General features: G+C 37.1%; 1 protein-coding gene across 8 annotated transcripts in view; it reads right to left on the bottom strand.

The window, feature by feature from the left end:
* Window positions 1-15525, bottom strand: part of BBX (BBX high mobility group box domain containing) — a 281032-nt gene that overhangs the window by 76173 nt on the left and 189334 nt on the right. For all 8 annotated transcript variants that reach the window (XM_027077663.2, XM_027077662.2, XM_027077657.2 and 5 more), the window contains 2 exons: window positions 8642-8837; window positions 688-755 (listed from right to left, as the gene is read on the bottom strand). In XM_027077663.2, coding sequence (XP_026933464.1) covers window positions 688-755; window positions 8642-8837 — 264 coding nt within the window. The remainder of the gene's footprint in view (window positions 1-687; window positions 756-8641; window positions 8838-15525) is intronic.

Here is a 15525-nt window from a genome sequence, read left to right as displayed (position 1 = left end):
ATTTGTCTGGCCTCTGTTAAATGGCCCTGGAAAAGCAAGAAATTTCACAAATGCAAACTATGCATGCTTAACTGCTACTACCTGCCCATCAAAACCATACCTAAAAATGTTTTGTAAAAGCAGTCCAGAAACTGCAAGAAAATAAGAGATCATAAAACCAAGGTCATGAGGGCCTGGGTCCTTTTTGTTTTCCATTTTAAAGAATAAAGCAATCTTGGAGTGCCATGTTTCATACACAGGAGTCTGGATTTATTCAGGTACCAGAGAGATTGACAATTAAACTCTCATTTTTTCACTAGCAAGTCTACATGAGAACATCACAAAAAACAGGGTATGTTATGAGTAGATGGAATGAGTCCTAGGACCTGCCCTACAGACCATGACACAATCATGGCAGATGCTAACATTCGGTATATTCCGTTTCTTTCTCTCAGGTTCACAGAACCTCAAAAATCTGCACCTGACTTCTTGTTTGTGTCCTCTTGGACTTATTTATACCACTACTGTTATACTCAAGGCACAATACAAAGCACAAATAGATCTTGACAAAAAGAAAAGAAAAAGAGAAGTAAAGTTTGCTTATGAGCTATAAACAGTGAAACTACAAAACATTGTGAACAGAATACAGATGTCTGTGTTTTCAAGCCCCAGCGTGAGCAGAGCGGTCAGGGATGAGGACCACCTTACCTCTGATGTTCCAAGAGCATGTTCTCCAGCTAAAAGTAGCATGCTCAGGCCTCCCATCTGAGTAGGATCTAAAAAAGTCAACAAGAAATAAATCATCAATCCACAAGCATGAGGTACATACAATCCACAGAGTCGAAAGGGAATACTAACAAAGACTCAGAATCCAACAGAACCATATATAACTTTTTATAGAAAACTTTCAAAACTCTTTATATAGCAATAACCTAGCATATGTGCTTAAGTATGTACTCATACTTTTGTGAGCCTTTTAAATTCAACTATTGTCCCACCATTCCAACATAACCTGTTCTTCAGTTCCATAGTTGTTTAGAAAATGAATTATCTTCTCATGTGATGCTTCATGCCTTACTGAATGGGGAATTTAGATGGATTAAAAAAAACAAACCAAAAGAGTACTTATACTTAATGTCTAAGAAGTTTGATATTGTCATTCTCAAACTATTTCTACCATGTAAAATTAGGGCTGATACAAAAACCAGACTATATGAGAAACTACAGAACAGAGACAAATTTTATAAATGGGCCTTCCAAAATCTACTAGTGGGCTTCGTTGAAATAATCTTTCTCTAAAACTTTCAAAAACAAATTTACACTAGATAATGATGTATTTTTGATATTTTAAATCTTAGGAGTATAGTCAGGCCCTTCTTTGAAATACTTTTAAGATTTTAAATGAATCCTTTTTATATTAGTGAAGGTCTTTATTCTCTTCCTTCAATAACCAACGGAAACAAAAGGACAAAATAAAAACAGCAATGTGGTAGATCTACAATCCAGAGGTATAATTAAACAAGTTTTGTTTTGTTTTGTTTTTTAAGTAGACCTCATGCCCCGTGCAAAGCCCAACGTGGGGCTTAAACTCATGACATCAAGACCTGAGCTGTGATCAAGAATCAGATGCCCAACGGACAGAGCACCCAGGCGCCCCTAAACAAGTAAAGGATTAAAAACAATAACAAACCTATATCCTTTAAGATTATCTTAAATGAATTAAGTTTTAGATCTGCAATGAAATAACATATATGACAGTGCCTAACTCAGTGCCTGTCCTAGTGCATATAGGTCCTAAATAAATACGTTTTTATTTTTAGGAATCTCTCCTAAATTAAAAATGAGAATCAGAGGCGCCTGGGTGGCTCAGTTGGTTAAGCCTCCAACTCTTGATTTCGGCTCAGGTCATGACCTCAGAGTTGTGAGATCAAGTCCCACACTGGGCTTCATGCTAAGCATGGAGCCTCCTTGAGATTATTTCTCTTTGCCCCTCCCCCTAAAAAATAAACAAACATTTTTTTTTTTTTAAAGAGAATCAGGCATACTCTTGCGTGAAGACACTGAGGTGTTTTTCTTTTCTGTTTAAAGATATGACCTTAAGTATATCCTTGTATATAATCTGTCTTACTCATGAAGCAACTCTGACCACATCTTGTATACAAATTTTTTTAAAAATTGAAAAAATAATCTGAGGTTATTAAAAAAAAAAAAAAGAAAAAGGTTATCATAGGGGAAAACAGGCCACCAAATTATCAGGTGGTCTAGAAATAGCTCAGTGTTGGAAAGTAGCCACACAGGAAGATACACATACAGAAAACACAGGAACTCTAGCTTTTATGATGAAACAAGGCACTTTGCTGTTGTTTTAAGATTCCACTTTTAATTAAATGTTGAGTTTAAGAACTGTGCTTTGTTAAACTAGACACTTAAATCTGTTTAAAATTAAAATAAGGAGGGGGAAATAAATTCAGCAGAAAGTAAAATTTTAATTTGGTTCTTCAGGGCAGCTAAATACTTTTACAGCTGTCATTCTAGGGATCAGGAGGACTGGTTGATTGCTTTCTAATAGAAATAAAAATGTTTTAGTTCAAATATAAAGTAAAATAGGAACATGCTCACCTGACGATTTATTTCAGTTATGTACCAATGTAACTTTTCAAGAAGTTTGCTGTACAGATAATAAAACACAGACCAAAAAATTGCCATCATCCTTTACATTAATTTACACTTACATAATGTTATCTAGAACATCAAAAATATACAGATAGCATGCTTTCCCTTTACCAACAAGGCCTGTACTCAATTAAATTCTATAGCACTTTCCCTTCTTGGAAATCATACATTTAGCTGCTTTGGGATTATTGAAAATAGCAAAATCTCATGTGACAAGGACTAATGGAAAAACAGAAGAGGCTCCATGTTGAGGAAAAGCTTAAATTGTCCTTTAAAGGCCCTGTAAGGATCCCTCAGATTCAAACAGCTAGGCACCATGTTTAAAAAAAAATTTTTTTAATGTTTATTTATTTTTGAGAGAGAGACAGAGGGAGAGAGAGAGAGAAAAGCAGAGAGAGAGGGAGACACAGAATTCAAAGCAGGGTCCAGGCTCTGAGCTGTCAGCACAGAGCCCGACGTGGGGCCTGAACCCACGAACCGTTGAGATCATGACCTGAGCCGAAGTCGGACACTTAACCGACTGAGCCACCCAGGCAGCCCTAGGCACCATGTTTTAATTAAAGGCAAATCTATTTGCTTTCATTGTGTTGTGAGAGATACCACTGGAAATATCACAACAGTGTTATCCACTATACATACATCAACTCAACAAGGCCATGACCATGGAGTACCAACATATGTCACTGACCCTCACAGAATGACACAAACTCAAGAAGGTGTTTTCTGTCCTTATTTTACTTTAAAAGAACATTGTTTTTGTAAAGCTGACCTGTAAAAATCTTGGTTGATGTCTAGGTCTCAGACAGTTCGATTTGTAGGCATGAAAGGCAGATAAATAAACTGTCAAAAATGGTATAAAAAACAGACATCTTTCATAGTTTTCGAAGGTTTCATAGCTTTATCTACAATTATTGGTTTGTGAAGAGCCATTGTATGAAAAACACCTACTGTTGTTGATTTAGAACTGGGAGCAAAAGCTGTGGAAGACAAACGATAATTAAAGGAATTCCGTTGCCAGCCAATTATCCATATAGTCTTTTATGATCCTGATGATAAAATGTTTTATTATGAAACACTGCAACTGATTTAATCTGGAAAGTCCACAGGGCTCACCAAGACTGCTGGAAGGAGAATGAAACTACAGTTGTACAATGACAGCTAAAAGTAAGAGCCCTGCATTTTGATTCTTCTGGGATACATAGGAGGATCATTTTGGTGGTTTACCTAGAATTATACCATAGACACCTACATGACAACTACCTGAAGATTTTGTTTCCTCAGGATGCTATTATGTCAGACTGCATTTCTTCCCCCCCCCCCCCCTTTATTTAATGTTTATTTATTTTTGAGAGCGAGAGACAGAGCATGACCACGGGAGAGGCAGAGAGAGAGGGAGACACAGAATCGGAAGCAGGCTCCAGGCTCTGAGCTGTCAGCACAGAGCCCGACACAGGGCTCGAACCCATGAACCGTGAGATCATGACCTGAGCCAAAGTTGGATGCTTAACCAACTGAGCCACCCAGGTGCCCGTCAGACTGCATTTTTTAGTGTTCATATATGACAACACCACATACTTTGTTATACCATGAATCACACACTGAATCACTAAGTTCTTTCTTTTATTTTTTAAGGATCCTGCATACACTTTTCCCTTAGTGGGTGCACCAATTTACAACAGTGCACAAGGGTTCCCTTTTCTCTACCTGTTCACCAGCACTTGTTCTTGCTGGTCTTTCTGATGATGTTCATTCTAAGAAGCTGAGGTGGTATCTCATTGTGGCTTTTTAATTTGCATTTTCCTATTGATTAGTGATGTTGAGTGTTTTTTGAAGTACCTAGTTGGTCATTTGTACATCTTCTTTGGATCAATGTCTATTCAGGTCCTCTGCCCACTTTTTACTTGGGTTTTGTTTCTGTTTTTTACTACTGACTTGTAGGAATTACTTACAGATTTTTGGATATTTGGATTTTTAATTTTGTTGCTTGTGCTTTAGGTGCCACATCCAAAAGAGACCATTACCAAGACCTATGTCAAGGAGCTTTATTCCTATGTTTTCTTCTAGGATTTCCATAGTCTCAAATTTCGTATTTAAGTCTTTAATCCATTTCAAATTAATTTTTTATGGTTTAAGATATGGGTCCAGTTTCATTTATTTTTACATGTGAATATCCAATTACTCCAGCACCATTTATTGAAAAGACGATCTTTTTTCCATTTAGTATTCTTGGTTCCCTTGTCAGATATTGGTTGACTGTGTAAGTTTGGGTTTACTTATGGGATCCTGATTCTCTTCCATTGGTCTATATGTCTGTTTTTATGTCTTAATGACTATGGGTTTATAGCTTGAAATCAGAAAGTATGAGGCCTCCTCCTTTGTTCTCATTTCTCAGGATTTCTTCGGCTATTCAGGGTCTTTTGTGGCTCCATATAAATTGTAGGGGTGTCCTTTCTATTTCTGTAAAAACTGCCATTGGAATCTTGGTAGGGATTTCTTTATAGATGGCTTTTGGTTGTACTGTTTTAACAATATTAATTCTTTCAATCCATAAACACAGAAAACCTTTCCATTTATTTGTGTCTTCTTCAATTTCTTTCATCAGTTTCTTGTAGTTTTTGAAGATCTTTTACCTATTTAAATTTATTACTATTTTATTGTTTTAATGCTATTGTAAATAGGATCGATTTAGTCCTTTTTCAGAATATCTGTTGTTAGTGTATAGAAACACTACTTATCTTTATATGTTAACCTCATATCCTGCAACTTTACTGAATTCATTGATTAGATCCAATAGTTTCTTGGTTAAGTCTTTAGGATTTTCCAAATATTAAGTCATGTCATCTCCAAACAGAAAATTTTACTTTTTTTCAAAACTTTTTTTTTCTTTATTTCTTCTTCTTGCCTATTGCTCTAGCTAGCACTTCTAGTATGATGATGAATAAGAGTGATGAGTAGACACAGTTGTCTTATTCCTGACCTTAAAGGAAAAGCTTCCAGCCTTTCACTATTATGAGGCACCTGTGGGCTTTCTCTATATGGCCTTTATCATGTTAAGATACCTTTCTTCTGTGACTAATTTGTTAAGAGTGTTTATCATGAATGGATGTTGGATTTTGTCAAGTGCTTTTTCTGTATTTATTGAGATGGTCACATAGGTGTTGAACTATCCCTGCATCCCCAGGATAAATCCCACTTGATCATAGTGAATGATCTTTTTAATGTGCTGCTGGATTCAGTTTGCTAGTATTTTGAGAATTTTTGAATCTATTATTTGTCAGGAATATTGGTTTGTAGTTTTCTTTCCTAGTAGTGTCCCTTTCTGATTTTGGTATCAGAATAATGCTGGCTATCATAAAATGAGTTTGGGAATTGTCTCTCCTCTTTGATATTTTTGGGAGAGTTTGAGAAGAACTAGTGTTAATTCTTTAAATGTTTGGTAAAATTTACCAGGTAAGCCATCTGATCCTGGGCTTTCCTTCATTGGGAAATTTTTTATTACTAACTCAATCTCCTTACTCATAATTGGTTTATTAAGATTTTCTATTTTTTCCTAATTCAGTGCTGGTATGTTGTAGGTTTCTAAACATTTCTCCATTTCTCCTAGGTTGTCCAGTTTGTTGGCATATAGTTGTTCATAGTAGCCTCTACTGATCCTTTGTATTTCTGTGGTATCAGTTGCAATGTCTTTTTCATTTATAATTTTTTTAAATTTGAGTCCTTTATATTTTTTCTGTGGTTAGTCTGGCTATAGGTTTATTTTTTCAAAGAATGAACTCTTAGTCTCATTAACTTTTTCTCTTGTTTTTCTGTTCTCTATTTCATTTATTTATGATCAAATCTGTCTTATTTCCCTTTTTCCACTAGCCTGAGCTCTGTTTTTCTTTCTCTAGTTTCTTAAGGCACAGAGTTAGGTTGTTCTGGGGATCTTTCTTGCCTCTTAATGTGGGCATTTGTTGCTATAAACTTCTCACTTAGAACTGCAAATTCTGCAGTGTTAGGTCTCCATTTTTCGTTCATCTCAAGAAACTTTTTTATTTCTCCTTTAATTTCTTCTTTGATCCATCGATTGTTCTATAGACTGTTGTTTAATTTTCATGAGTTTTTCAATTTTCCAGGTTTCCTCTTGCTTTTGATTTCTAGTTTCATGCCATTGTGGTCAGAAGACATTTGGTATGGTTTTAATTTTCTTGAATTCACTAAGACTTGTTCTGTGGCAACACATGGTCTATTGTAGAAAATGTTCCATGTTTACATAGAAACAACCTACGTGTCCACTGATGGATGAATGAATAAAGAAGATGCGATTTAATATACACATATATACACAATGATATATTATTCTGCCATAAAAAATGAGGGAATCCTACCATTTGTGAAGAAATGGATGCACACTGAAGGCATTATGCTAAGTGACATAAGTCAAAGAAAGATAAATGCTATATGATCCTAGTTATATGTGGAATCTTAAAAAAAAAAATCACAGAAAGAAATCAGACCTGTGATTGGCAGAGAAACAGCGTGGAGGAAGGAAGAATTGGAGGAAAGGTGGTCACAGGTTTCCAATTACAAGATAAGAAAGTACTATGGATATAATGTACAACATTATACGTACAGCTGACACTGCTATATGACATACAGGAAAATTGTTAAGAGAGTTAATTGTAAGAGTTCTAATCACAAGGAGAAATTTTTTCCCTCTTTTCCCTTTTCTTTTTTTATTCTATCTATAGGAGGAGATAGATGTTAGCTGAACCTACTGTAATCATTTCACAATATATGCAAATCAAACCATCAGTCTGTAGGTCTTAAACTTATACATTAATGTAGGTCAATTATTGCTCAATAAAACTGGATTAAAAAGGTGTTAATCCCAATATTGTTCATCCTGCTTTCCCAGGTTCCCCATACTGTAAATGGTTCATGCTCTCATTTTGAAGAAAATTTGTTTATAATGAATAATGAAATAGGAACCATATAGCTTTATACCAACTTCATAGTTTCCACCCTGCTCAATCTCCCAACTTCATCCTGGAAAATTTCTCTCTTGATTACTGCACTGCAACAGGCAGGGAAGACAGAGCCATGTGCAGAATGAATGTAAGTACTTTATTTCATGGTAATAAATGCTCTAGCATTCCTTACCACCCAAAGAGTATTAAAGGCCCCATAACAAATGGGGCCATCTGGAAGTTTTCATTTGCCTGGGTCATACAGGAATGGGGGCAGAAGGGGGATGGCGGGTAGAATGGGAATTCCCTCTAAGAAACAGCTGTCAGATTCATCTCAGACTTGTGATGGAACTGTTTATATTCTTGCCCTTGAGGTTTCAGATCCTCAAATGATCAACATTAATTATGGCTTTATAAGAACCCATGATAACTAAGATACTTACTAGGATAGCTAATAGTGTGTATGTATGTTTAAGCTACCTTGTTACATTATAAAATGCCCTGAGCTCTTAATCTCCACCTTGCGGTCTGCTTTCCATAATGTCAATGCCAGAAATTCACATATATGTATGACTCTACTACTTGGTTCACACTTCCTTTAGTTATACATACACATTCTATGTATATCATGTTCCAAAGCTTTCAGATATGCTATATTTGCAATGCTGCACACTGGTTATAAATTTTACTTCCTTCACTCTCTTTCTCTCTATAGATTATTTATTAAAAGTACTACCTAAATGTATTGCCTTATCCTTAAAAAAAAAAAAAAAAAAAAAAAAAAAAAAAACAGGTAGAGGAGCACCTGGTGGCTCTGTAAGTTGGGTGTCTGACTCTTGATTACAGCTGAGGTCACGATCCCACAGTTTGTAGGATTGGGCCCTATGGTAGGCTCTGTGCTTACAGCACAGAGACTGCTGGGATTCTGTCTCTCTCTCCCTCTGCCCTTCTCCCTTGCTTGAGCTCTCTCCCTAAAAAAGAAAGAAAGGAAAAAAAAAAAAAAAGAACAGGTAGAAGATAGAAATAATGTCTAAACTCACCAGCCATTCCAAAGTTTAGCTGAGGCATTTCTTCGGTCTTTGCTTTCTTGGGGCTTGGCAAATCTCTTGAAGACTCAGATGGGAAGGCCCACAGTTTCTTTCGTGGATTAACAGTGGGTGTTGGGGATTTCACAGGCTTGTTTGTGGTAGGACACCATTTATAGCCAGGATTCGCTTTCATAAATGCATCTTTATACTATAAATAAAGAACAGATAAGATTTTAATTAATATATACATTGAAAGTTTTAACAGACTTCATATCTCATCCCCCCTCCATTACAAAATGAAGGAAAAATTACTTTCAATAACTTCTGTGGTTTTACTTATTGAATGGCAATCTCAGCATGCATTTAACTACTAGAAAGTTCATTTGTGGAAGAAGGGTACAGAGGCAGCACATTTGTTTCTTTCGACCCACATTTTTTTTTTTTAATTTTTTTTTAACATTTATTTATTTTTGAGACAGAGAGAGATAGAGCATGAACAGGGGAGGGTCAGAGAGAGAGGAAGACACAGAATCTGAAACAGGCTCCAGGCTCTGAGCAGTCAGCACAGAGCCCGACGTGGGGCTCGAACTCACGGACCGCGAGATCGTGACCTGAGCCGAAGTCGGATGCTTAACCGACCAAGCCACCCAGGCGCCCCCCACATTTTTTTTTTAAGCATCCAAAAAGATGTCTTACCATGATTAAGAGGGAGTTATTTGTAAGGTAAAGACTGAAACATCAGAGTTCAAACCCTAGCACTATGTGACCAAAGAAGCAGAACATACCTCTCTGGGTCTCACCCTTAAGTTTCCATAAATTGAGAACAATATCACCAATATGTAGGGTCATTGTAAACAAGGGTGTACAGCATGGCACCAACTTCAAAGTGGGTATCAGGTACACATTACAAACTGTTAGTCAATACCAGAGCCAGAAACCAGATTCTGTTCACTGCTTAATTTGGTAAGTATGGCAAAAATTAAATCTGTGCTTTGACATACGGGTAAGGTAAATACAGGCACACTTAACAGAGCAAAGTGACCAGTTTGGGGATAAACAAGCTGAGATCAAGAGTGGGAGAAGGGGAACAAGGTAGGGAAAACTGATGTATAGCTTTTTAGTTATTTGAAGACGCTGGGCCATGTAGAGGAAAGAGCACAAGCATACCTCAAAGGTACTGTGGGTTTGCTTCCAGACTACCACAATAAAGGGAGTGTCCCAATAGAGCCAGTCAAATGGATTTTTTGGTTTCCCAATGTGTATAAAGGTTATGTTTACACTATACTACAGTCTATTAGGTGTACAGTAGCATTATTTTAAAAAATAATATATATTTTTTCACGTTTATTCTTTTTGAGAGAGAGAGAGAGCAGGGGAGGGGCAGAGAGAGAGGGAGACAGAGGATCTGAAGTGGGCTCTGAGCTGACAGGAGAGAGCCTGAGGTGGGCTTGAATTCACAAACTGTGAGATCATGACCTGAGTCCAAGCTGGACGCTTAACCAACTGAGCTGCCCAGGTGCCCCCCCCGCCTTTCTTTTAATAGATAGAGAAAGAGCAAGCAGGGGAGAGGGGCAGAGGGAGAGAGGGAGAGAGACAGAGAGACAGAGACAGAGAGCGAGAGAGTGAGTGTGTGTTATGGAGGCTCAATGCTCAGCATAGAACCCAATGTGGGACTTGATCCCACGACGCTGGGATCATGACCTGAGCTGAAATCAGGAGTCAGAAGCTCAACCGACAGAGCTACCCAGGCTCCTCAACAATGAAATATCTTAATTAAAAGTACTTTGTTGCTAAGAAATGCTAACCATCATCTGAGCTTTCAGCAAACTGTAATCAATCACTGATCACAGATCACCACAACAAACATAATAATGAAGAAGTTTGAAATATTGCAAGAATTACCAAAGGGTGGCAGAGACATGAAGTGAGCAAATGCTGTTGGAAAAAAAGGTGCCGACAGTCTTGCTGTAAAGAGCAATGCCATAAAACGTCATTTGGTAAAAAATGAAATATGTGTGAAGTATCAACATAGCAGGATTTCGACTGCAAGTGTGAGCAGGCTAAGAGCTGCGATGTGTGGTGTTGCAGTTAATCCATCAGACTCTATGTCTTGGAGGTTTCAACCTTCACTGACAATATCCTCCCTTCCTCCCTTCCCCTTTACTTTTCTGTGACTGCCTCCTATAACTCTCCCAACTCTGATGCTTCTTTCCCCTTCTGTGACCATAGAACTAAATGAAATACATTCACTGCTATTCATTATATAGTGCTAAAAGTCATATCAACTAATAAAAATGTATTTTACATGTATTCAATTATATGTGACTAACTGCTGGAAACTTTACTAAATCAATACAACTGCTACAATCCCATAAGCTTGCCTTTTGAAATGGTCACACCATGTGTAAAGTAAACTAATTTAGTATGCACTCCCAACAGCTTTTTATTTAACCCAACAGGAAAAATGGTTCTTTTATCCTTGGTATAAGAAAGTGTATATAATCCCAATAACCTTTTTCTATCTTTTCACTTTAGATCATATGAACAAAAACTGTACTGTAGGTAATACAATGTAAGTGTTCGTATGTTAATAATCAATGGTTTAGAATTATTCCCAAATTACCTTAAGTCAAGTTTTCCGAATAAACTTTCTTTTTTTAAACTTAAAAGCTGTACATTTGCACATTGATACACGGGTACATGCAGAAGGAAGGCAGACACAAAATAATGGAAAAATACAGTTCCACGTTTCTTACAAAAATAATTAAAATAGGATGCAAGGCGAACGAAACTAGAATTTACCACCAACAGCAGAATAGATTTGGAGGAATCAAATGTGATCTGAGAGACACCCTACTCTACTGCACTCACCTGCATGGGGGATTCACATTTTAGGCTGAGGCAGACAAATAGCCTTGCCTCCCATCTGAAGGTGGAAAGTGACAAATGGTAGGGTGAGGTGCAAATGGAAGTAGCAGACACATGCATCATTACTGTGTCCAAGTAAAAGGCACATGGGCTGGGTTTGTCAGATGAACAGTCATCTGGACAAAGGTCACCACTCCATAAAATGACAAAAGACTTTCAAACAAATTAACACATTTGCCATGAGGGGAAAAAAAAATGTAGTTTTTAAAGAAAAAAATTCCCAGTTGTGAAAAATGCTGGACTAGATGACAGACACTGGTTAAAAGCATGAATTAAAGTCTCTGCCTTCAAACTGTTTACAATCCACAATTAGTCACACAAACATACTATTTCTTTTTACATGTGGTTTGTAAGCATTCCCCTGGTTCTGTAACAGGATCTGTAAAAGGGGAAGTGGCCTATGGGTTGAAGAACAGAAGGCAAGAGAAAGGCATGGAGCATGTGGGGTTTTATGGAAAATGGTAACTGAGAATTTACTAGGAGGGTCAATACTCTGGTAACACCATATTAAGCTTGCAGATACTTGATGTAAATGAGCAGTAACAAGACAACATTCATTAGCTCAATCAGAAATATACTGAGCAAAAGCATTAAGAATGTGGGGGACAGAGAAAAGAACACACATTCCTTGTCTTTAGGAATTTAAAGCTTACATGGAGATGTCATAAATTCATGTAAAGACACACTTGAACACCAAATAAAGGCAGAGGCAGAAAGAGCCCTGGGGTATGAGGATGTCTCTCTGTCCTTGGAACTGGGCACCTCATTAATCACTTGCTCTGATTCAACTATAAGAAACAACAGAAAGGCTTAATCATTTGTTGTGGTGAGGTTATCAAGAAAGGGATTACAGAGAAGGTTGAGTAACGGCAAAATGAAGGAAGACTGTATACAGTATGAAGCAAACAGCTGAGTGAAACTTCGCATTCTGGTCAACTCTTTGACAAAAATCCATCATTACAGGATTTAAAGGGTCAAAGAGATACGCCCCATCCATCTGGATCTTTGGGACAGGGTTCTTCATGCTGGGCATGGGAGGGAGACCTGTTTTCATCCAAGAACATCAATCACACAGGCTATTGGTCTAATCTCGCAGATAACTAACCTCTTGCTAAAATACCGATTTTCAAAAATTTCCCATTAAAATAAAAATTCACATCATGGCTTCCAATTTTTTTCTTTAAATTTCCAATTGATTAGATAACCTAAGTGCATCTACTTTACAGACACAGTTTATTATTTATATATACATGATCCTCAGCAAATGCGGGCTCTCTTCTCTCTGACCCCAACCACCACAACACTGTATTAGCAGTAGTAACAAATCACTGTTATTCAGAGTGGTATTAAATACATACCCTTTGTCATGGTATTTTGCCAACTTCATATATGACAATGACATTTTCATATACCAAAAAACGATACTCTATGTTAATATTTTAAAAATTGGGTCACAACATTAAGTATTTTTCTGGATCATTTATAAGAAAGGAAATTTGACCCTAAAAAGCACCTTAATGTTAATGAAAACTGTACTAACTGTTCTCCAATTATTTGTTTTTAATGGTGGTTGGGAGAGGTGCCATCTAAAATCCAGTAATATTTCTAGCTATTATTGCCGTCTAGATTTTCTTCAGCACAGTGAAAAGAGAATGGCAACCTTGGTGAGGTCCAGGAATAAAGAATCCTGTAAATGTCTATACAAATAAAGACAGCTGAGAGGCACCTGGGTGGCTCAGTGGTTTGAGGGTCTGACTCTTGATTTCGGCTCAGGTCATGATCTCACAGTTCATGGGATTGAGCCCCACTTGAGGCTCAGGGCTGACAGTGCGGAACCTACTTGGGATTCTCTCTCTCTCTCTCTCTCTCTCTCTCTCTCTCTGCTCCTCTACCCCCCCCCCCCAAATAAACAAACAAACAAATAACAAAGACAGCTGATTCTGGTGCAAATATGAGAAATACCACTATGATAAAAAAACAAAACAAAACAAAAAACAAACAAACAAAAACAACAAACAAACAAAAACAAACCTACCAGAACCGTGGAGATAAAAATTATCTGATTTTTTAAAAAAGAGATAGAACATATTTTTTTATTTTATAACACTGCAGGGGTCTAAGTGACCCCCAGCATAATAAATTTTGAAACAGTTGTATCTCTTCAAGGGGGCAGCAGAAATCACATTACACAAGGGTGGAAGAGGGAAGGGAGATACTTGAGAAGTGGCACCAATCTGTACGGTCTTAGTTCCAGGAGTTCTAACTCTAAAATTGTTCACTTAGGGGCGCCTGGGTGGCTCAGTCGGTTAAGCGGCCGACTTCGGCTCAGGTCATGATCTCGCGGTCCGTGAGTTCAAGCCCTGCATCGGGCTCTGTGCTGACAGCTCAGAGCCTGCAGCCTGTTTCAGATTCTGTGTCTCCCTCTCTCTGACCCTCCCCCGTTCATGCTCTGTCTCTCTCTGTCTCAAAAATAAATAAACGTTAAAAAAAAATTACAAAATTGTTCACTTAGATAATAAAACTCAACAGCACTATGTGACCTGAATTATTTTTACTAGGTATTTTTAATAGGGAGAAAACTAGACTATATTATGTGACAGAACACTGAATTAAGTTTATGGTTTTGACAGAATAAAAATATTTTAAGTCATACATTAACCTGTAAGACTTTCATGATAAAGCCACTCCAATAAAAATTATATACGTCAAAAAGTGACTTGAATAAGTGACCAGGGAATTGTTTGGTTCTACTATAGGAAAGTTATAAAGGAAAAACTGAGTTGGCTGTGGATATGGTTACCTAAATTGGCTGTAAAGATTATCATGGCAAGATTAGTTCATTTTCATATATAAAATTTTAAAAGGACTACTTTACTCCAATGTAGGTAAATCAGGGGAAAAGTACATTTAATTAGCACAAATTTCAGAATTTCTTTTAAATATAATTTTTTTAGGGACAGCTGGGTGGCTCAGTAGGTTAAGTGTCTGACTCTTGACCTTGGCTCAGGTCATGATCTCCTGGTTCATGAGATTGGGCCCTGCGTCAGGCCTGCTTGGCATTCTCTCTCTCTCCCTCTCAGTCTCTGCCCTTCTCCTGCTTATGTTCCTCCCCACCTCTGGAAATAAATACATAAACTTTTAAAATAAATGAATTAAATAAAGTGTAATTTTGCTAATTTTTAAAAAGTAGATAGGGATCTGGGTAAAGAAAACATTATTTGATTTCTGAAAATGTATTACTCAATTCATACATTAACTAATTTGAATTGTAAAATGTGAGTTTTCTTCTAAAATATGTGCTCACTAAGGCATACTAATTTAGATTTTCTCTTTTTTTTTTTAATATTTTTTTAACATTTTATTTATTTTTGAGACAGAGAAAGACAGAGCATGAACGGGGGAGGGGCAGAGAGAGAGGGAGACACAGAATCTGAAGCAGGCTCCAGGCTCTGAGCCATCTGCCCAGAGCCCGACGCCGGGCTCGAACTCACGGACCACGAGATCGTGACCTGAGCTGAAGTCGGACGCTTAACCGACTGAGCCACCCAGGTGCCCCTAGATTTTCTCTTTACAAAACAATTTGCAGCATGAATTTTAATTTTTCAAACAGTACAAAAATTAATTTTTATCTACATCCCTTGAATGATCATCAATTTCAAAGTAATCAAGAGTTACTATAGTAACATCTTACAGGATATTGGAGTATGAGGTCCCTCCATCAATCTAAAAATTAATATCTGAAACCAATACCAAAATGAGTTCTAAGAGACTCAGTTTAAATTCTCAGTATATCACTTGCTGTGGGATCTATTTTTTGTCACTAGTCATGGGTTCCTTATAAAGTTTTTATAATTTTATTTTATTTGAATATTTAACTGTTAGTGTTTACTAACTAAAAGGACTGATATTTCCAAAATCAAGTAGTTAGCTCACTTAACTATCTTAACTTATCTATCTGGTTAGAGGCT

The sequence above is a fragment of the Acinonyx jubatus genome, chromosome C2 (genome assembly GCF_027475565.1).
Source record: "Acinonyx jubatus isolate Ajub_Pintada_27869175 chromosome C2, VMU_Ajub_asm_v1.0, whole genome shotgun sequence".
NCBI lineage: Eukaryota > Metazoa > Chordata > Mammalia > Carnivora > Felidae > Acinonyx > Acinonyx jubatus.
Note: the sequence above shows the minus strand (reverse complement) of the source record. Positions and strands in the feature narration are given on the sequence as shown.